General features: G+C 54.7%; 1 protein-coding gene across 1 annotated transcript; it reads left to right on the top strand.

The window, feature by feature from the left end:
- The first annotated feature begins 4438 nt into the window (after positions 1–4438).
- TRIM8 (tripartite motif containing 8) lies at positions 4439–19121 on the top strand. Its single transcript, XM_070432390.1, has 6 exons — positions 4439–5996; positions 15263–15358; positions 15692–15925; positions 16966–16997; positions 17124–17239; positions 17568–19121. Exons 1-6 carry the CDS (start codon positions 5427–5429, stop codon positions 18173–18175), a joined length of 1656 nt encoding a protein of 551 aa, XP_070288491.1. The 5' UTR covers positions 4439–5426; the 3' UTR covers positions 18176–19121.
- The last annotated feature ends 1958 nt before the right edge of the window (positions 19122–21079 follow it).

Below are 21079 nucleotides of genomic sequence, written 5' to 3'. Positions count from 1 at the left end.
CCCTGGCCAGATTGTATAGGACTTGCAGGTAATTATAAAAGTTTGATTTTTATTCTGGTTGAAGTGCGAAGCCATTGGAAGATTTTGAGCATAAAATTGACATAATCTGACTTATATTTTTAAACAATTACTCTGGCTTCTCTGTTGAGATTGACTCCAGGAAGTAAGGGCAAAAACAGAGAAACTAGTTAGGACCTACTGAAATAATCCAGGCCACAGATTACAATAAAGTAATAGAGATATTAAGAAGTAGTCAACATTTGCTGAAAGGTTGGCTATCAGATGTTTGCCGAGAAGCAGAAGACTGCAGCGGGAAGAGGTTTAGGGGGAGCAGACATTAGTATAGTTTTTGGACAACTAAATTAGTTGAGTTTGGGATGTTTGTTGTACCTCCAAGCAAAGATGTTAAGTGAGTAACCGGTGTACAAGTAAATTATCAGAGAGATATTTAAGAGTAGGATCTATAGGACCTGAAGACTGATTGACTGGATAAGAGAGATGAGAGGGAGATGTCAAGGTTGTCCCCCTAATCCTTAGGTTGGTAACTCAGTGGCTGGAATGGGGATCACAGTGGAAGGGGAAACAGGCTGGAATGTGAAAAGGATGAAGTTTCATTTCCAATACATTGAATTCAAGGTGCCTGTGGGACATCTGAATGGAGAGCATAGTTGACTAAATGGATCTGCAACCAGGAGGCTGATGATCTGGGCCGGAGATATTGCCTGGGGAGTCATCCATATATAAACAGTAATAAAGCCATAGGAATAAATGAGATGCCCCAGGAAGCAGGTACAGATTAGTAAGAGAAGAAAATGGAGGGCAGGATTCTGAAGACCAACGGCATTTATGAGATGGAAATTAGAGAAGACTGTGGTTAAAAAAATTAAACCAGAAGAGTATGATGTCTTACAAGTCATCAAAGGTGACTTGTCTAGAAAGGTGAGAAATGAGAGGAATCCCTTTAGATTTATTATCTAAACAAATAATAATGGAGGTCATCATTGAAGAGGCCACAAAAGGACCCTCTGCTCCAAGCTAGACCTTGTGTTACTGTTTTAAATTATTTTTATTTGTTGATTTGAGAGAGAAACATCGATTTGGTGTTCCACCTATCCATTCACCCACTGGTTGATTCCTGCACAAGCTGGAGAACCAGCCTACAACCCTGGCGCGTCAGGACAATGCTCCAACCAACTGAGCCACCCGGCCAACGCTAGGCCTTGTTATTTCTGTGCGCCATCTAGAATTAAGAACTAGGGCTTGCAAACCATTTTCTCCTTTTTTGTTCACTGAGACATGCATGCATTCATTTTTCGTCTGTTCAGCTGGTGAGGGGATGCCAAGTGCTAAAGACACAGACTCTCTTATTGAAGGGCCCACATTAACCCTCACATCAGGAATAAGGAGAGAGAGATTCTGGAGCAGATAGGCTTTCTGGTTTTGTGAAAGAATCAGCACCCACGGGTCATACTGAACTGGATTTGAACTTGTCCTACCGTTTAGAATGTAATAGCTGATGACTCTGAAATCCATAATAATCTCTAGCACAAACCTCCCCCCTGAGTCTGTATGTAACATCGCTTCCTCAGCATTTCTACTGGGATACCTGAATCAACTTAGACAACTACTAAAAAGCTCCCCACCCAAACCTACCTACCCCTCTTTCATTCTCTTCTCAGTAAATGGCACCACCATTCAGCCTCTTGTTGAGGCCCAAATCCTAGGAATCCAAGGAATAATTTAAACATTTTTGGGATAATATACACACACACATATAAACATATATATCACATAAAAATATATATGCACAGTGATAAGCACATCTTGATCCCATTCCTACTCCATTAGTATTATATGTTGATTCCTCTCCATCCCATATCTAACCCTTATCTAGTCCTATTAGCTCTACTTCCAAAATATATCCCAAATCTGAGAGCATCTCACAACCAGCTTCAATTTCAAAGTGCTTACCATGACTTACAAGGAAGGCCCTGTGTGTTCTAGCCCCTACCTGTCTTCTCCCTCACCACACAGCTTTCATTCTGCCCGAGAACATGCCTAATCTATTGCTTTTGCATTTGTTTTTCCTCTGACTAAAGCACTCTTTCCCCAGGTAGGTTATCACTTGCTTGACTCCTAAACATGCATTTTTCAGTTCAAATGCCACTTTTTTTGAGAGTCGTGTGTGAGCCCCTATCACAGAAATTATCCTACATATTTAATAAAAAATATATTTTTTTGTATATGTTCTCTGAGGAATCCCCAGGTCCTAGAAAAATGCCTGGCACATAAAGTCTTTTGTTAAATGTTTGTTGACTGATCAACCTATGGTAGATTACTTCAGTTCTTTAAGACTCCGTTTCTTTTTTAAAATATATTATTAGTGATTTTTTTACGGAGAGGAAGGAAGAGGGATAGAGAGTTAGAAATATCGATGAGAGAGAAGCATCGATCAGCTGCCTCCTGCACACCTCCCACTGGGGATGTGCCCGCAATCAAGGTACATGCCCTTGACCGGAATCAAACCTGGGACCCTTCAGTCCGCAGGCCGACGCTCTATCCACTGAGCCAAACCGGTTAGAGCAAGCCTCCGTTTCTTTATTAATATAAATTATTAATATTAATATTCAATCTTGCTTAGTAGTTTTAAGTGTCAGAAGTGGGGATTAAAGTGATGAGGACATAGGAAAATTGTCCCACAGTGAACCTTTGCAATTACCTGCTCATTGCATCAGAGAGCTGAGCTAGCAACCCTCCTTTCCCTCTCAGGCAAAAAGAGCGACGCGGGACGAAGCCCAGGAAGAGCTGGTCACCATCGCCCTTTTAAGAAGCGCGGAAGGCTCCTCCCATCCAATGTTTAATGAACCCAAGTTAGTACAAGTCACGTGAGGAGCTCTGGTTTGCCCCGCCTTGAAGGGGCGGGGCCTCCGCTTGGGGCCCTATAGCTGGAGCGTCCTCCGAAACGGCCTCCAACTCCAGACAGGGAAAAGGGGCGGGGCGGTGCCTCCGCAGCTGTACCAGCACTTCCGGACAAAACGCCCCGCCCCGCCCCGCCCCACCCTCCCCTGTCCATTTATTTCTCCTGCGCCGGGTGGGCCGAGCCCGCGGGTGCTGATTAAAGGCGCCGCGGTCACGCCGCCGCTTTCTCCTCGCCTCCCCTCCCCGTCTCCCCGCCCCTTCCCGAGTAGCGGGACCGGCGGTGCCGTAGAAACACCACCCTCCGCCTCTCCGCCCGGCTCCGGAGTCCGGCTCCCCGCAGCCCCCTGCACTCTGCGGCTCGGGGAGCCTATTGTACCCCCCGCCCCACGCCGGCCGGCGGACTCCCAGGCCGGGCCGTCGTGGGAAGAGCCGGGACCCCTGGGCGCCCCTCCAGCCGGTCCCGCGAGCTGGGGCCCCTCCTCCGCCCGCCCGCCCGCCCTCCTCGCCACAGCGCGGTGGCAGCCAGGGCGCCCTTCCCTCCCCGCGGAGGCGGAGGCCAACTGGCGGGCAGCAGGGACGCACCCCTTCCCGAGCCCCAGCGGCGAGTCCCCCCACCGCGCCCCCTTCCCTCCCGGGGGACGGAGAGCCGGAGCCCGAGCGGGCCGAGGCAGGAAAGGGCCGCCGCGGACGGCCCGGCCCGCGGATCATTTTATTATTGAGACGATGATTAAAAGGGGGCGGGGAGCCCGGGATGCGGGGGAGGGGGCCAGAGACAGCTATTTTTATTAAACAGATTATTCCTAAAATAATAATACGCGCAAGATGGCTGAAGGTGGCTGTGATGCGAGTGTCGGGGTTTTAGATCCTTTTTTTTTTTTTTTTTTTTGATCTGAGGATAAAGCTCCGAGGCGACAGCCGTTGCGGAGACCCTGCCCGGTGCCCTCCCCGCAGTTGAGAAGCTGCGGGCAGACAAACGGACCCACCGACTGAGCGACTGGCGCGGGCCCGCCCCGGACGCGTCGCCAGGGCAGCAGCCGGGGGGCGAGGAGGGGGGGCGCCGTTCGCCTTTCTGCCGAGTTCTTCCAATTCTAATCTTTTTTTATTTTCTGGAAAGGACCGGGTGGGTGGAGCAGAGGTGGAGAGAAATCGGGACTTGGCATTTTCTCCCTTCTCTCCTAATTTGAGAGAGGCCGCCAGCTCGAGAGAGAGAGAGAGAGAGAGAGAGAGAGAGAGAGAGAGAGAGAGAGAGAGGGAGAGAGAGGGAGAGGACGCTGCCGGACCCTCGAGTGAGCGCGCTCGGACCCCGGCCGCCGCTCCGCCTGGGCCGCGGCCGCAGGAGCCCAAGATGGCTGGGCGCTGAGGGAGGCGGCCCGGCCCCGCCGCCGCGCGCAGGCTCCGGCCGCCCCGCAGTCCGGAGCCTCCCGGACCCGAGCGGAGGCCGAGAAGAAAAGAAAGTGTTGGGGGGGGCGGGGTGAGGCTGGGGCGGCGGAGGGGGAGGGTGGCGGGGGAGGGGAGGGAGGCCGGGCGCGCGCCTCCCGCTCGCTAGCAGTTGGGAAAATTCCTTTCTAGTTGGACCCAGCCCGGTTCTCCCCGGCGGCGCGAGCGCCCGCCCAGCGCGGCCCGGAGCGCGGGTCTCCCCGCGGCGGGGGCGCGGGCGCCGGGCCGGAGGAGCGCAGAAGTGGCGGCGCGGAGGTCAGGCCGGAGCGCCGCCGGGCTCCCCGCCCTCCCGCGCTGGTTGGCTTTTTTTTCCCCTCCGCGCCCTCCCCCTTCCGCTTCTATTTGTGAAGGGAGGGGGCCGGCGGAGGCGGGCCGGTGTCTCTGGCCGGGGACTGGAATTTCATCTGAATGACTGCCCCGCCGCGCACGCAGCGCCCCGGAGTCGGCCCGCCCGCGCCCCGCAGCCCGCACTCGCGGACGCACCGCCAGCCGCGCGGCGCCCGCGCCACCGCCCCGAGACCGCCGGCCCGGATCGCGTAGTCCTCGGCGCGGCCGCACTTGCTTCCCCGGCCCTCGGACCCCGGACGAGGCGAGGGGCGCGCGGCGCAGGGGAGCCGGAGGGAGCCACCATTGCCGCCGCCGCCGGAGGAAGAGTGCGGTTCCCGGGCTCCGTCCGCCGCGGGGCGCGCCCCAATGTCAGCCGCGGGGCCCAGCGCAGGCCGCGGGCCGGGGCTGCCCTAGCCGCGCCGACGGGGAGGCGGCCTCTTATATGGAATTTGGACTCCTGCGCTCCCCTGCAGGGCTGGTGCCCCGGCCGCGGCCCTGGCGCCGTCCGCCGCCTCCTGCTAGGCGCTCGGGAGGAGGAGACGCCACCGGCTGCGCGCGCGGCGTGAGGACCTAGGCTCCCTCCGGGGGGCGGGCGGGCGCGCGGAAGGCGCTGGTGACTGAGCGACTGCCGGGGCCTCCTGGGGCCGGAGCGCCGGGCTCGGTGGGCCTGCAGCGGTCCCGGCCGGACCCCCAGGGTTGGGGAGTTGGGAAGGCCTGCCCGGGCCCCCCTGCCCGCAGCCGCCATGGCGGAGAATTGGAAGAACTGCTTCGAGGAGGAACTCATCTGTCCCATCTGCCTGCACGTCTTCGTGGAGCCGGTGCAATTGCCGTGCAAACACAACTTCTGCCGGGGATGCATCGGCGAGGCGTGGGCCAAGGACAGCGGCCTGGTGCGCTGCCCGGAGTGCAACCAGGCCTACAACCAGAAGCCGGGCCTGGAGAAGAACCTGAAGCTCACCAACATCGTGGAGAAGTTCAACGCCCTGCACGTGGAGAAGCCGCCCACGGCGCTGCACTGCGTGTTCTGCCGCCGCGGCCCCCCGCTGCCCGCACAGAAGGTCTGCCTGCGCTGCGAGGCGCCCTGCTGCCAGTCCCACGTGCAGACGCACCTGCAGCAGCCCTCCACCGCCCGCGGGCACCTCCTGGTGGAGGCGGACGACGTGCGGGCCTGGAGCTGCCCGCAGCACAACGCCTACCGCCTCTACCACTGCGAGGCCGAGCAGGTGGCCGTGTGCCAATATTGCTGCTACTACAGCGGTGCGCATCAGGGACACTCGGTGTGCGACGTGGAGATCCGGAGGAATGAGATCCGGGCAAGTATCACACACACACACACTCCCCACCGCCCGGGGACCACCCATCCAGGCAGGCTGACTTCCGTGACCTCAGGCCAGAGGCTCCCTTCCAGACTCGAATACTCTGAAAGTTTGGGGGCAGGTTCTGGGAAGAAGGATCCCATGGCTACTTAATCCATTTCTGCACCTGTGCTCAGAGAGCCCATCTTGTGAGTCATTTGTGGAGCTGAGGTGCGGGGCTGTTGGAGTTTGGGTGCTGCTTTTCCGTTTTCCCGCACAGCCCCCTCCCCCAGCCTGGTTTCTGTAAGGCCCTGCAGGAAGTCACCAAGGCAGTGACCCAGGTTCTGCATCTCCAGCTGCTGTTTATGTAATGAGTGTCCTGGTGCCGCTGCTGCGGCTGACATGATCCATGATGTTGGCATACCAATGAGGAAGTAAACAAAAGCAGCCATGTTAGTTTCAAGCCCTACTGGAAACGCATTGGGGGGTGGAGGGGAGCTTCCGGGGGGGAGAGCAGCGCTCCCGTATCTGTGAGGACGAGGCCTGGACAGCCAGCAGTATCGGGACAGTGTCTCGGCTGTTCGGATTATTCCGGAGAGCCCACTCTCCATGTGTGGGGATCGCAGCCCTGTGTGTGCCTGTGTGTCGAACGCTCCTGCATGAACAAACCTTAAAGTATGTGCCTTCATCGCCCTGAGCCCTTTGCTCCCAGCCCAGCCCTATATCACAGCCCTCCCACATTTGGGGAGGGGAAGTGGAAGACGGAAAAAGAATCCTGTGGGTTTAAGGTTGAGCCGCCTTACAATCTGGTTTCAGGCAGCTGGCTCCCCTGGGCTGCCGGCTGAGTGATTACGGAACCACATCCCCTCCCATTGTATACACCCTGCAGCAGCGGCCAATGTCAAAACCGCCTTCCCCCTCAGGCCTGTGGGCCAGGCTTTGGAGCTGGACTGAGGCAATACTTCCGTCCCCTCCGGTGGAGGGGGGCTCCTCCTAAGTCCCTCCCTGGTCCCCTGGCTTTCAGAGTTGAGTCACACCAGAGGAAGGGGGTTGGCCTGCGACTGTATGAGCCATTTCAGGAGCCCAAGCTTGGGGCCTGGGGTGAGGTTGGGCTTTGGTAGGACTGGGAGTGTTTCTGGGTGGGGGCCCCTGGAGGCTAGTTGAGGCCAGTGGGGAGTTTGGGTATGAGGAAGCAGTGATCAGGGGACGGTTGTAGACGGGGGCTGTTTCCTTTGGAGGGACAGTCAGAATGAGTCAGTGTTTAGCCATTAAAAAACATACACAGACAACTAACAAAAGGCAAGAGGGCTGCCACAAGCTGAGGGCAGGGACAACAAATAAAATTTGCTGTATAATTAGTTTCCAATCCGATGGGCGAGCTCTGGGTTTTTGTGCCAGTACAGGGCCTCTGGTTTCTTAAAGGAAGTGTGGGGGGTGGCGAGAGGAGCCATTTCCACTCCCTCCCCACTAGGGTTAGAAAAGGCAGAAGCCTAGGGGAAGCAGATGAGCCCCAGGGCAAACAGCCCGGGTTTTCCTCAGTATTGGGAAGCTACTGCTGTTAATAAAGATGGGAGGGCTTGGGAGAGGAGGCTGGGAAAGGGCAGAGGCAGGAGAAAGGGACTGTCCAACTCTCAGTCCTGGGATTGGCAGGGGAAAGTGAGAAGAGGGGAAGGGGCTGAAAGGAACAGGGGAGGAGGCAGCAACCAGGGTGGTGAGTGTATGTGTGCCCCCTCCCAAGGTTTTGCTCTTAGCTGTGTCTGTGCTAGGGGTTCTTTCATTTGGGTCAGGGAGAAAACATAATTGTACCTAACTTGGTAGTAAGAGGGTATCTCTAGATGTGTGGGTTTGCAAGTGTCTTTGCCCTCAATGCACCTGTCTCCTGGTTGTGTAGCTGGGGTGTGGGAGGGATGGTACATGCATGCAGAGTGCATCCTGAGGTTCCCACCGGCAGGTCCCTGATCCCCAGCTCATGGGAGGAACTGGATGGGAACAGGCCCTGAACTTTGTCAGCAGCTGGGTGCGTGCGTGCGTGCATGCCTCTGTGTGTGTGTGTGTGTGTGTGTGTGTGTGTGTGTGTGTTAGTTCCTGTCCCTAGCGTGAGCAGGGACTCAGAAGTAGTGGGTTTCATCAGGGCCAGATGTGCAATTCTATTTGCTCAGCATCTGTGCCCCCCAGCCTGAGTCTCATCCCCCTCCTATTCATCCCTCTGCAACTCCCCCACTCTAGGCCCTCAGGATTCTCTCCGGTGCCCCAGGGTACTGGAGTTGGAAACCCTTCAATAGCCCAACACCACTCAGTATGAGTTGGATTTATTGAATGTGGAGGAAGGGGGCGGGGGGGGGGGGGTCCCACCAAGGGGGAGGAGAGGGAGCTTTGGAGAACCTGAATGGAAGAACCCATTTCATTCTCCATCCTCTCTGGGACACAGCGGGGAGGGGCCTTTTCCTGGTCCTCTTTTCCCTTGGGAATCAGTGCTAAAGGACCTCTTCTGGTACCATGGATGAGGGCAACAGAATTCTCCCGGATATAGGAACAGAAGCATGGGGACCTAGCACATGCCTTCAAATGTAGCTCTGCTTCTTGTTCTTCTTTTTCTGTCCTCCTGGGAGAGGGGAGGGGGTGGCTACTGAAATGCCCTTTTGGCTAGAAATAGAAAACCCTGATCAACCTCTCCCTGGTGGCCCCTACTTGCTTACTCAAAAGCACTCACATGTGCATGGGCCAGTGGCCTGGTGCAGGGGCCCAGCGGAAGGCAAACAGGGCCTCCATTCAGTGGTGGGGACTAGCAGGGGATCTCAGAGTTAGGCCTGTGAAGTCCATGGCCCATTCTACACTTGGGAAGCCGGTGTGTAGGCCACATTGCCCTGAGGCCTGGATGCTCCCTGCATGGGCCTCAGAGACCACTCTCTGGGGCATATCCAGACCCTAAATATGTCCTAAGGGCCTAAGATTAGGACATTAGGTGGGTTCAGGCCTGGCAGCCTTGGTGTTCAAATCCTCTTCCGTCCCCTAGGTTTAGGGGTCTGAGCAACATGGTACTGGTATGAGCACCTCTATCTCATAACCCCCCCCCCCAACATGGAAAGATGACTCAAGATAAGCCCTAGTTATCTTGTGTGATGGGCTATGCAAGGTGTGTGTGTGTGTGTGTTTTCAGGTCATAGTTATGTCTGTGTCATTCCTAGGATTCCAGATCAAGGCTGGAAATGTTCCTTGCTTTCTTGGAGGTTTAGAGTTGAGATGTTCTTTACAGAGGGGATCCCACTGCTTGGTCCGGTTTGGAGTGGCTCTCACATTGCCTTTGACTGGAGGGGTTGGGTGGGATCCTGGGTCTCCACTCCATGTGTCTGTGTCAGGTAGGCTGTAGGAGTGAGGGTTGGCCTGGTCTAGCCCACTCAGGCAGTGCACAGCCCACTGCTGCCTCCTCCCCCACCGTACTCCTATGGCAGGGTGGGAGCTGGGGTGGGGAGGCTGTGTGTATTCAAGGCACGAGAGTCATAAGTGCCCCTTCCTTGACCATCCTGAGTTTTACACAGACGGGGCCTGGTTTGGCCTTGCTCCAAGGGCCGCAGCCCCCACCCCGCCACCCCACCACCCCACCACACACACACACACACACACACACACACACACACACACACACATACCTCCTCCCCAGGATACTGCTGACACAGCCGGGCGCCTATCATGCACATCCTATTGATTCCTCTGCCTCCTGCACTCTGGGTAGCTGTGCACCCATGTCAGTCTGCAGGTGTGTGTAGCCAGCATGCTGGCTGTGTCTCTGACACGTGACGAATTTTTTGTATCGTGTGTGTATCTCAGAAGGTATGAGATGAGTGACTGACTTCATTATGTAGTTATGTATGTGTGATGTGGGGTCAGAAAGATTGTGTGTGTGTGTGTGTGTGTGTGAGAGAGAGAGAGAGAGAGAACAAGCATGCCACACACCTGCGAGGTGAAGTTGAGTGTGTGTGCATGACTGTCAGCATGACTGCTAGCGTGACTGCCTGCTCAGGCTGTGGTTGGTGGTTGTGAGTCTTGTGCGACTTTTCTCACCTGGTGGGGTGGGAATTGGGGAGGGAAGGGGAAGATGGGATTCACCTTAGGGTGAGCTTATTGCTTGTGGCAGTATCAGAGGTAGCAGCCTGGATGGATCCTGCGATGCTGTATTGTGGGCAGTCTGGGTGGGCACAGGAAGAAGGTGAGCCTGGTTGGGGCCCCCAGCCTGGATTGAACAGGCAGCCTCATCCCTGGCTCTGGAAAAGCCTTCCTTCCCGGCTGGCCTGGCATTCAAACCCAGACAAAGGGGGGCTTTCTCTCTCGCCTCTTTGTTCTGCTGCCCCAGAGCGCTGCTCTCTGCATGGCAAAAGCTAATTTGACTCTGCAGCTGGGAAGCCCTCTCTGGGGTCTGCCGGGGCCTGCCTCCCAGGTGCTGCCTTTCTTCTTGCCCTGGCTTCTGCCCTGTAACCTCTTCTCTCTGGGTCTGTGGTTGCCCCAGCCTGGGGATGCACAAGGTAGCCCAAGGCAGGAACTGAGGCACGAAAGGGGCCATCTATGGCAGGCAGAAGCTGCTCTGAGACAAGGGGAGAGTGCTGTGGCCCAGGGGGAGAGGAGGCTGACCTATTCCTGGGATGAGGTCTTAAATGGGAGAGTGGGGAGTAGGTTTGGCAGCTGGGGAGGAGGTCAGGATAGGGTGGCTCTGGAGCAGGGGTTGCAGCCAGAGCTGGAGCCAGCATGAGAGTCATCTGGGCAGGGGTCTGAGTGGCTTAGCTCCCTCTTTCTGCCCCCACCCTCCCACTACCGGGGCTGTTGGACCCAGCTCTGGCTTTGTCTGAAAACCTCAGGCCTGCTTCTGGCCCAGCCCCTGGGGCCCTGTTCCCTCCTGACCTTGCTTCTCTTCAAGGTTGACTTGTGGGTTTTATTATTATTTATTAACTTTTATACAGCCTAGAGTCCCCATGGCCTCACCCGTCTGCCCAGTCCAGTCTGACACCAAAAATGCCAGTTGGACCTGGCCAGTCAGGCTCTACAGGGACATGAGGCTTTCCCAGGGCAGGGATGTAAGGGGCTTGTGATTGCCCCCGCTCCAGAGTCTAGAACACTAGGTGACAAGTGTGAGAAGCAGGATGTTCTGGGGCCTTGGAGAAATGGGAATGAAGTGCTCTCAAGCCTTCTTGATGCTTTTGCCCTCACAGATTCAGGAGCAGATCATGGAAGGCCTTAGGCCCTCAGGGACAGGGACAGGAGTGAGCAGGTCCCATCTGGACCAGGGCCTGTGGAGCAGGGCTGGGGCTCATATTGTCCCTCCTGCTGGAGGAGGCCTGGTCCCTCAAGTGCTTCTAGTCTAGACCATGGTTCCCCACTTTGCTCCTTTCCACTCCCTCCTGCCACAGTCCCAGGTGACTTACTGTGGGCTGGGAGCAGTTTATAAAGTGCCCTGCACCCCACGTGGAGAGCCCTTGCTCTGAATCAAGGTGGGATGATCTCAGCTGTGGCTTTTTTCCCTGGTGGGCAATGGGGCCTCAGGTCTCAGCAATTCCCTGGAGGTTGAGATGGAAAGGAGGCTGGTGATAGTGGAGAGGGGTCCAGGCTTTGCTTCCTCAGTTCCCCATCCTCCAGCTTCTCAGCAACCTGATTCAGGCATTTGGTGTAACGGAGATGAGAGGTAATAAAGGGGCACAAGTCTCCCCAATTTCCCAGTGCCTGAGGTGGCAGTAGTCCCCCAACCCTCTGCATCCCCCCAGGTGTTACCTGTGGCAGGATTAAGATCACCTGGCCCCAAGGAGGGCACGCCCTGCAAAGGTAAGCTGGCCAGCATGGACTCCCTCCCCTACCCCTGCAGCAAAGACAGGAGCCCAAGGGCCTCTGAGCTGGGGGAGGGGAAATGAAAAACCCAGCCACCTACTAGGGAGTGTGGCACTGCCTTCACTGGGCCTGGCCTGGACTCCCACCTCAGAGGGCTGTGGGCAGGCAGGAACCAGGACCTGGGACAGGTGAAGCTAAGAGAAGATGCTGCAGGGTCCCAGGGTAGAAGTGCTGCCAGGAAAGGCTCTGAGAAAAGCCTACGAGAAGAGAGAAAGGGCTGAGTCCCCCCAGGACTGGACAGGAGGTACCTCCCTTGGCTCTGCCCTGAGGGGTCAGCCATGAACTCCCAGAAAGGGTTTCAGGGGTGCAAGGAGGGGCCTCCCACTGCTCCATTCCTATCCTCTTAGGGAAACTGGGCTGGGAATCCACCTGGGGTCCCCCTTTCCCACCCCTCATTTGGGACTCAGCCCCAGGTGCACCCCTAATCAGATGATGATGAGTTTGAGCAGGGAATCCTTGGTGATGGGGGCTTGGGGCATGGGACCTGGGCTTTCAGTTATGCAGGGCATTGGGAAGGCAAGAGTGGCCTGGAGTCTGAGATGCATGGGGGGTTGTGGGGGGCTGTCTTCCTGAGTGTGGGTACAAGGTATCCAGCGGGCAAAAATCTGAGGGCCAGTTGCTACAGGGAGGTAAAAAAGCATTATGTTCCTAAGAGGGTGTCCTGACCACCTTGCCTTTATGGCAAGCCTCCCTCAATTGTCTGGGGCCTTCAGGAAGTCCAGCCTTCACCCGAAGGGGGTTGGATGCAAGTACCTGTGCACCTGGTACAACACTGCATGAGGTATTCGCAGGGCCCCAGAGCAGTATGTGTGCTTGTGTGTGTGCAGTTGTTTGCATGTATCTGGGCCATACTGTGAGGTGCTGCCTGCCCTCTTCGCACAACTGTGGGCCGTTTCACAGGTGGGGAGGATCCATGACTACCTACCTCTATTCCTGCCCCCCACCCAGCCGTGTTTATGAACAGGTGCTGAATCCCAGATCGGCAACAGATACCTGTGCATGTTGGGCTGGTGTGGGGAGCTTGCTGGAAGGACAAGTGCTGGGGGCAGGGCAAGGTCTCCTAGGGCTGGTTCTTAGAGGTCCTGTCCTGGGTCATTGAAGGGTTAAGTTTTTCGGGGAGATTGTCCCAGGCTTCCCAGCTTAGCTAAGAGCCTCGCCCCCACCTCCTCCTCCTCTCAGGGTCCTGGTGTTTTGGTTAGCCACCAACACAAAAGGGGGTCCCTGAACTCCTTACTGGCCTTGCTTTCCTCCCATGTAAAATGGGTTGGGGAGTGAGAAAGGGATTGGTGGCAGGTTGGGAAGCCAGCTGGGTGTGGATGGGAGTGGGAGTCATGGCATCAAACTTGAGGGTCACTCTGAGGCCCACAGAGAGGAAGAAAAAGAATCATTCCTTGTTGAGTATATACTCACTGTGAGCAAGGCTCTGTGCAATTCGTTTTGCAAACCTTATTTTATGTGTAAAACCCATGGGTTTATTCAGTAAACATATTATGCATCCATAGGGTGCTGGGGCCTTTGTGTGGCCTGGCTCAGAAGGGAGGTGAAAAAAGATAGCAGCAAAGCCCTATTTTCAAGATGCCTTGAGTTTTGTAGGGAGATCAAACCACAGTTTATGAAACAAATTACAGAATAATGTATCCTATAGATCTTTCTGGGATGATGGCTGTTTTGTCTCTTTAATATTCAGTACATTAGCCAGTAGCTACATGCAGCTATTGAGCACTTAAACTGAAGCTGGTGCAACTGAAGAACTGATGTTTAATTTCACTTATTTTTAATTAAATTTAAATAGTCACATGTGATTAGTGGCCACCATATTACACAGCAGAACTATAGAGGGCAGGCAGAATGTGACAACCCCTTTGCATGGCCAGGACTGGGAGAGATCTGCATAAACGCTGAGCAGGGGCCATGAGAAGTTTCCTAGAGGAGTGGGGTCTTGAAGGATGGAGAAGGAGAGGGAAGAGGCACTGTGGACTACAGAAAACCATCAACAGGGTGTAGACAGTTCAAATGTGCACAGAGTGTTGGGGGCAGGATACTATCAGGTCTTAAGAGCCTTCATTACCGTGCTAAAATGTTTGGAAGGAGGGAGTCATTGAGGGTTCTTGAGTAGGAGCAAGACCCTATTTGAAGAGGTATGCTGGTAAGGGGGATGACAGGATGGGTGGAGCAGCTGGGATGGGCAAGGCTGGGAGGATAGGGGTTGTAGAGATAGGATGTGAAGGGCTGAAATAGTAGCTTGGTCCAGCACCTTCCAGCAGACGGGCCTCAGGTTTTAGGAGAGCCAGTGTCTCCTTTCCACCTGGGTCCAACTGAGGGGCTGAGGCAGTTAGCAAGGACTTCAGAGGCCTGGCTCTCAGGGTCAAGAACAAGGGTGGGGGTGGCTGGCTTGCTGCTCCCAAGTGTAAGGTTGTTTTACCCTCTGCATCTTAGGGTGCTCATCTCTAAGCTAGGGCTCCCAGAGAGAGGCAGCACGCCTTGGATAAGAACAGACCTTACTGCCTGTCGGAGTAGCTCAGTTGGTTGAGTGTCGTCCAGTGCACCAAAGGGTTTGCTGTTTTGATTCCTGGTCAGGGCACATACCTGGGATATGGGTTTGATCCCCAGTTCCTCTCTCTCTCCTTCCCTCCTTCCCTGAATTAGGCAGCATGGCCTCCCTCCCTTCTTCCCTTCATCTCCTTTCTTCTCTCTAAGCATGTACTAGAATGAGCATTAAAAAAATATCCCTGGCTGGTGTGGCTCGGTTGGTTGGGCATCAGCTGGGCACTGGATTCCTGGTTCTATTCCTGGTCAGGGCACATGCTTAGGTGGTGGGCTGGATCCCCTGTGGGGAGCATACAGGAGGCAGCCCATCAATGTTACTCTTTCACAGCAATGTTTCTTCTCCCTTCCTCTCTCTCTCAAAATCAATAAACTATTCTTTTAAAAATTAATTAATTAGATTTTATAAAAAGAACAGACCTTACTGTCAGATCCTGAGTTTGTATCTCAGCTCTGCCACTTACTGTGTACTTTGGATAAATTACTTAACCTCTCTGGTTTCCTCTTCCCTGAAATGAGGATAATAATAGTACTTGTCTCATAGCATTACTGGAATGATAAGGTTCATCTGAGGTGGGGGCGGGGTGCTTAGAACCAAGACTGGCCTGCCCCTGCCCTCAGAAAGCTCATGTGTGAGAAGCTACCCCAGGCTTTCTTTTCCTGGGGACAGACTGGCCAGACAGAGGTCACCAACCAGGCCCCTGGGATTGCACGAGGGCCAGAGAGATTGGATGGCAGAAATTTTAGGTCACCTGGGTCAAAGGATCTACAGGATGAGTCTGTTCTATAGAGGGAGGTTGGTGCTCACCCATCCTTGGTAAGGGGTGGAGCTGCAGCCCCTTCTGATGCCCCTGCCTCAACTGTCCCTGCAGAAGATGCTGATGAAGCAGCAGGACCGACTGGAGGAGCGAGAGCAGGACATTGAGGACCAGCTGTACAAACTCGAGTCAGACAAGCGCCTGGTGGAGGTAGCTAAGCCCAAGTTCATGGTTGGGGTGGGGGCTGCTTGGGTGCCGGGCCTTGGGCTCGTCCTTATTTGGGTGAGGATCTGTGTGTGGTCGGCTCTGTGCCAGAACCCTTTGGTCAGCCATTCCCTGAACTGTCAGTTGCTGAGCCCTACAGGGGTAGCTGGCACAGAGCCCTGTGCTACCAGCAGGTCAAACCTTGCCCTGAGGAACCCTGGGCAGTCTGGGGGCTTGGGGTCCCAGACTCTACCATCCAGGATGTCAGACAGGCAGAAGTGGCAGCCAGTGGTCCCCAGTGCTCACTTGCCTGCCCACTCTTGCCCCCTGTGCCTGCAGGAGAAGGTGAGCCAACTGAAGGAAGAAGTGCGGCTGCAGTATGAGAAACTGCACCAGCTGCTGGATGAGGACCTGGGGCAGACAGTGGAGGTTCTGGACAAGGCCCAGGCCAAATTCTGCAGCGAGAACGCAGCGCAGGCGCTGCACCTTGGGGAACGCATGCAGGAGGCCAAGAAGCTGCTGGGCTCCCTGCAGCTGCTCTTCGACAAGACAGAGGATGTCAGCTTCATGAAGGTGGGCTGGGCCCAGGACTGGTGGTGGGACCCAGGGGCATTCCTAAAGTGGAGTCTGCAATTCTTTTTTTAAAAACATGTTTGCTTTTTTTCAAAAAAAAACACAACACATGGTTTTTTTTTGTTTTGTTTTTAATTGATTTTAAAAAGAGAGGAAGGAAGAGGGATAAAGAGAGAGAAACATTGATTATTTGCCCCCTGCATACTCCCCACTGGGGATCAAGTCTGCAACCCAGGCATGTGCCCTGACCAGGAATCGAACAAGCGACTTCTTAATTCATGGGTTGACACTCAACCACAGAGCCACACCGGCCGGGCAAGTCTGCGATTCTTATTCCCCAATCAGTTTCCCCCACCAGTGTGCCCACAGGCCTTTGGAGCCACCCTGTCCTTCTAGCTTTGTGACCTTGTGCAAGTGCTATATGTTCCTTATGCCTCAGTTCCCTCACCTAGCAAATGAGGTTGATATTACAGATCTGATCTCCTTTATCCTCAATTCCAAATTTTAGTAATCTCTGCATACTCAAAGAAAAAACTTCTGGCAACTCATTTAACTGCAAAAATTGACCTGAACTGATGTTGGCAATGTATGGTCCTTATTTATCTCACCTAGTACACATATTCAAACATTTTGCTATAGGAACATTGATGTATTGAATTGTGGTGCCTACTGGGGGGTGATAAATAATATGTGGTACAGGTACTATATTTCCCTTCTGAAATCCAAATAATTCCACATCTGGCCCCAAAGATTTCAAATAAGAGGTTTGAGTGCCTGCGAACCTTCCTTCTAGGGTAGTTGTGTGGATAAAATGATGGATGTAGAAGAAACACGTGCAGTATTGTCTGTCACATAGTAAGTGCTCAATAAACGTTAGCTATTCTTATCTTCTAAAAAAGCAGACGCCACCATCCCACCACCACCTGGCCACACTGTAGCCATGGTCTGCCCGGCCTGGGGAGGGTGAGGATGGGGCCGTTCTTGTCTTCCCCTCTCCCGTGCTGCCTTTTCCACTGACTAAACCTTTTCTCTCTCCCTAGAACACCAAATCTGTGAAAATCCTCATGGACAGGTGAGCAGGAGGTGCCTGGCTCTCAGGGAAACACATCTTGGGAGGGTCAGGCCCACGGCGGGGGGAGGTAGGGCGGGCTCACTGGTGATACCTCCTCACAGCAGATGCCCCGTCCACTGCCCCCAGGACCCAGACCTGCACGGGCAACAGCCTTTCTCCTCCTAAGATCGGCCACCTGAACTCCAAGCTCTTCCTGAACGAGGTGGCCAAGAAGGAGAAGCAGCTGCGGAAGATGCTAGAAGGTGAGGGTGGAAGGGAGAGAGCCCTTTGGGCAGGGGTGTATGCCAGAGCCTTCCCTCTGAGAGGCAGCATGGCCTAATTAGGTGGACCTTCCTTCGTGTCCTGGCTTTGCCACTTCTAGCTGTGGAACTTTGGGCAAGCCATATCACCTCCCTGAGCCTGTTTCTCCAACTGTAAAATGGGAACAGTAATAGTATCGACTTGCTAATGGAGTGGTGAGGACCAACCAAGGTGATGCTGACATAGTGTGCTTGGTCCTATAGATGAGAAAGGTCCCCAGGGGTGAGGAGGATGTGAACTTCATTGTCTTTTGTCCCAAACTCTCCACAGGCCCCTTCAGCACACCGGTGCCCTTCCTGCAGAGCGTCCCCCTGTACCCTTGTGGCGTGAGCAGCTCTGGGGCGGAAAAGCGCAAGCACTCGATGGCCTTCCCTGAGGCCAGCTTCCTAGAGACATCGTCAGGCCCTGTGGGCAGCCAGTATGGGGCAGCGGGCACAGCCAGCGGCGAGGGCCAGTCCGGGCAGCCCCTGGGGCCCTGCAGCTCCACGCAGCACTTGGTGGCCCTGCCAGGCGGCGCCCAACCAGTGCACTCAAGTCCTGTGTTCCCCCCATCGCAGTATCCCAATGGCTCCGCCGCCCAGCAGCCCATGCTCCCCCAGTATGGCGGCCGCAAGATTCTCGTCTGTTCCGTGGACAACTGTTACTGTTCTTCCGTGGCCAACCATGGCGGCCACCAGCCCTACCCCCGCTCCGGCCATTTTCCCTGGACAGTGCCCTCGCAGGAATACTCACACCCGCTCCCACCTGCACCCTCCGTCCCCCAGTCCCTTCCTGGCCTGGCCGTCAGAGACTGGCTCGACGCCTCCCAGCAGCCTGGCCACCAGGATTTCTACAGGGTGTATGGGCAGCCATCCACCAAACACTACGTGACGAGCTAACGCCACGTGGGCGGTGGGGCGCTGGGGAATCTTCCCCCCTAGCCCCCAGTGGCTCGGGAATTATGCATCCAGAGACCTGTCCTTCTCCCTTCCTGTCCTCCCTCCCTTCCTTCTTTCCCCTAAGTCTTGTCCTTTTGGATTTTGTTTTGGGCTTTGTTTTTGATTTTTTTTTATTATGAATCTCTGGACGTGGAGTGACAGTGGGAGCTGGGCTGCGCTGGGGCCGCAGGTGGCCCTGGAGTTGGGAAAGCGTCTACCTCAAGGCGCTGAGCTCTCTCTCTGTCTCTCCTTTCTTCTTCCACACCTTCTCCTCCTCACCCCTGTGGCTGGAAGGAGCCTCAGCTTTCCCTAAAGCCTTGAGGGGTGGGGCAACCCTCCTCACCCAGCCCTGGGAGGAAGGACCAGTGCCCACTGGCCTGCTTCTCTTGTTTTTCTTTTGGGCAGTTTGATCACTGACTGAGTAAGAAATGACCTGTAGATTGTGGGGCTTTTGTTTTTTAATTTTTTTTTTAAACCAAGAATTGATTTCTCCTGCTTCTTCTCACCATCCTCCCAGACGGAGTTCAAAGGCCACTTCTCAAGCAGCTTTTGGCACCTTCAGCCTCAGAGTGGAATCTTACAGACAGGAACCCCATGTCCAGGAAAGAAAAGAAGGAACTTTGCCAATAATAGTGACCACAGCAAAAGCAAATAATAATAATATTAATAATAATAAAGAGAAATAAAAAATAATTAAATAAAAAACCATAGCACAGCCCTTGTTGAGGTCAGCGGGGGAAGAGGGGTCGCCCTGAGTTGGGTCCTTGCCTGGATTTTGACACAGCAACTTCCTGTAGTGAGCACTTTGTATGAATCGTGGACTTCCTGTTCTCAAGGCGCAGGTATTCTGTAATCTGTCTAGAGCACACACCGAATCCGACTTCTAATAAACAATGGCGCAGTCCCACTCCCTGCCTCGCCTCTTACCCAGCTCCTCAGGCCTGGGGTCTTCAGGCCTTGGGTGGGGAGGGGCCCTCTAGGAATGGAAGCCCCTGCCCTCCTTGCCTTGATTCTCTGCTGGCTCTAGCTTGTTCCAGCCTGTGAATGTCAACCCGAAAGGCACGGATTGCATCTACTCAGCCCTGAGTTCATGTGGGAAATATTGGCTGAGGGTCTCCGATGCCCAGTTCTCTGCTTTATAGGCCCTGGCATCTTTGAGGTCCTGCTAACATGCTCTTAGCTAGGACAGACAAAGGAAGAAAACTTCCTATGAGTCTTGCAAAGTTTACCTCCTTTAGTCCACAAATATTTATTGAGCACATGCTAAGTGCTGGGCACTGCATAAGCAGAGCAAGACCCTATCTTGGAATTTAGTCTAACTGGGCCTTGCCCCTATTGGGAGGGTGCAGTCACTCAGCCCCATGCCTCCTTTGGTGACCTGGGCTCTGCCCCTGAGGATGGAAGAAGAGCGGGCAGGAAAACCTTTGGCTCTGGGAGGCATGGAAGTAGGGTAGCAACACGAAAAGTACATCCTGCCTCTATCCCCCTTGGCAGGGCTTCTCTAAGCCTCTAGCACAGTGGTTCTCAACCTTCCTAATGCTGCAACCCTTTAATACAGTTCCTCATGTTGTGGTGACCCTCAACCATAAAATTATTTTCGTTGCTACTTCATAACTAATGTTGCTACTGTTAGGAATCATAATGTAAATATCTGATACGCAGGATGTATTTAGGCGACCCCTGTGAAAGGGTCGTTCGACCCCCAAAGGGGTCGCGACCCACAGGTTGAGAACCGCTGCTCTAGCATGTCGGGAGCGTATTGAAGGGCTGAATCTTAGATCCCCACTTAGATTCGGTTGGAATGACTGAGATCCCAGGAATTCTGACAGATCCTGGGGTTTCAGGAGTGCAGCCATGAGGGACCCCTGGGGTGGAAGGAGGGGATGGGGCACACCAAAGGCCCTTCTCCTTTGCAGGGGAGCTGACCTCTAGAAAGGATCTCTGGTTTGTTGCCTCATACTGCATGGATCTGCTTATGTTGTAAAGCAGCCTGTCCCCTTCCATATAGAAGCTTCTGGGGTAGAATCAGGGCCTGAGCACTGCCTGCCCCGGAAGCTTAGAGCAAGCCATGTAGAAGTCCTGTGCCAGGGGTCCAAGCCTCACAGACCTCTAGTCACCCCCTTAGAAAAAAAGAGACCCAGATTGGAGGACATGGTCAGGCCAGTTGGGCTGGCCAGGCCAAACCAGTCTTGGTCCTGCTAAGTACCTCTGTCCTGTCCTGTGGGAGTAGAAAATGACTCTGGGGTGGGTGGACCCCTGTTTCATTGCTCCCCCTTTCTACTTGGACAGAGAGCCAGGAGCAGGATGACAACAGCTGGCCTGCCCCTTCTCTTCCCTGCACCTGCTTAGGGCTAAAGAGAGGGGGCAGATGGCTGGAGCACAGCCCCCTCCTGCCCAGGGTGGAAGGATGCCTGGGGGCAGGTGGTGGTGGACAGATAGAGGTCTAGCCCCACTCACATCTGTTCCTGTCTCACTGTCCCTTTCTCTAGTTGTCAGGAACCCTGGGGCATCTTCTGTGCCAAGAGTTGGAAGCCAAGAGCAGAAAGCTGCCCAATTTCTTTCCCACTTGGCCCTAGTTTGTTTCAGCGGATGGGAGGGATCCTGTCTCCAGGTGCATCCGTCAGATTGGGATATAGGAGACTCAGGTGGCAGTGGGATGGGCTTGAGCCCCCACACCTGTCCCAGCTCTGAAAGCCTAGCCCAGACAATTACCCACTCAGGCTGCAGGCAGAACAGCCAGCCGCCTGGAGTACAGCCTGGGGGCCTGGGCAGCCAGGGAAGCAGGGAGCCGCTGACCCCATCCAGCTGTCCCCAACCACCCAGCTGTCCCTGGCTTTGTAGGAGCAGCTGTCACCCACTTCCCAA

This window comes from Myotis yumanensis, unplaced genomic scaffold (genome assembly GCF_028538775.1).
Source record: "Myotis yumanensis isolate MYYU_CA2020_CCGP unplaced genomic scaffold, mMyoYum1.0.hap1 SCAF_13, whole genome shotgun sequence".
NCBI lineage: Eukaryota > Metazoa > Chordata > Mammalia > Chiroptera > Vespertilionidae > Myotis > Myotis yumanensis.
This window is presented reverse-complemented; position numbering and strand designations above follow the sequence as displayed.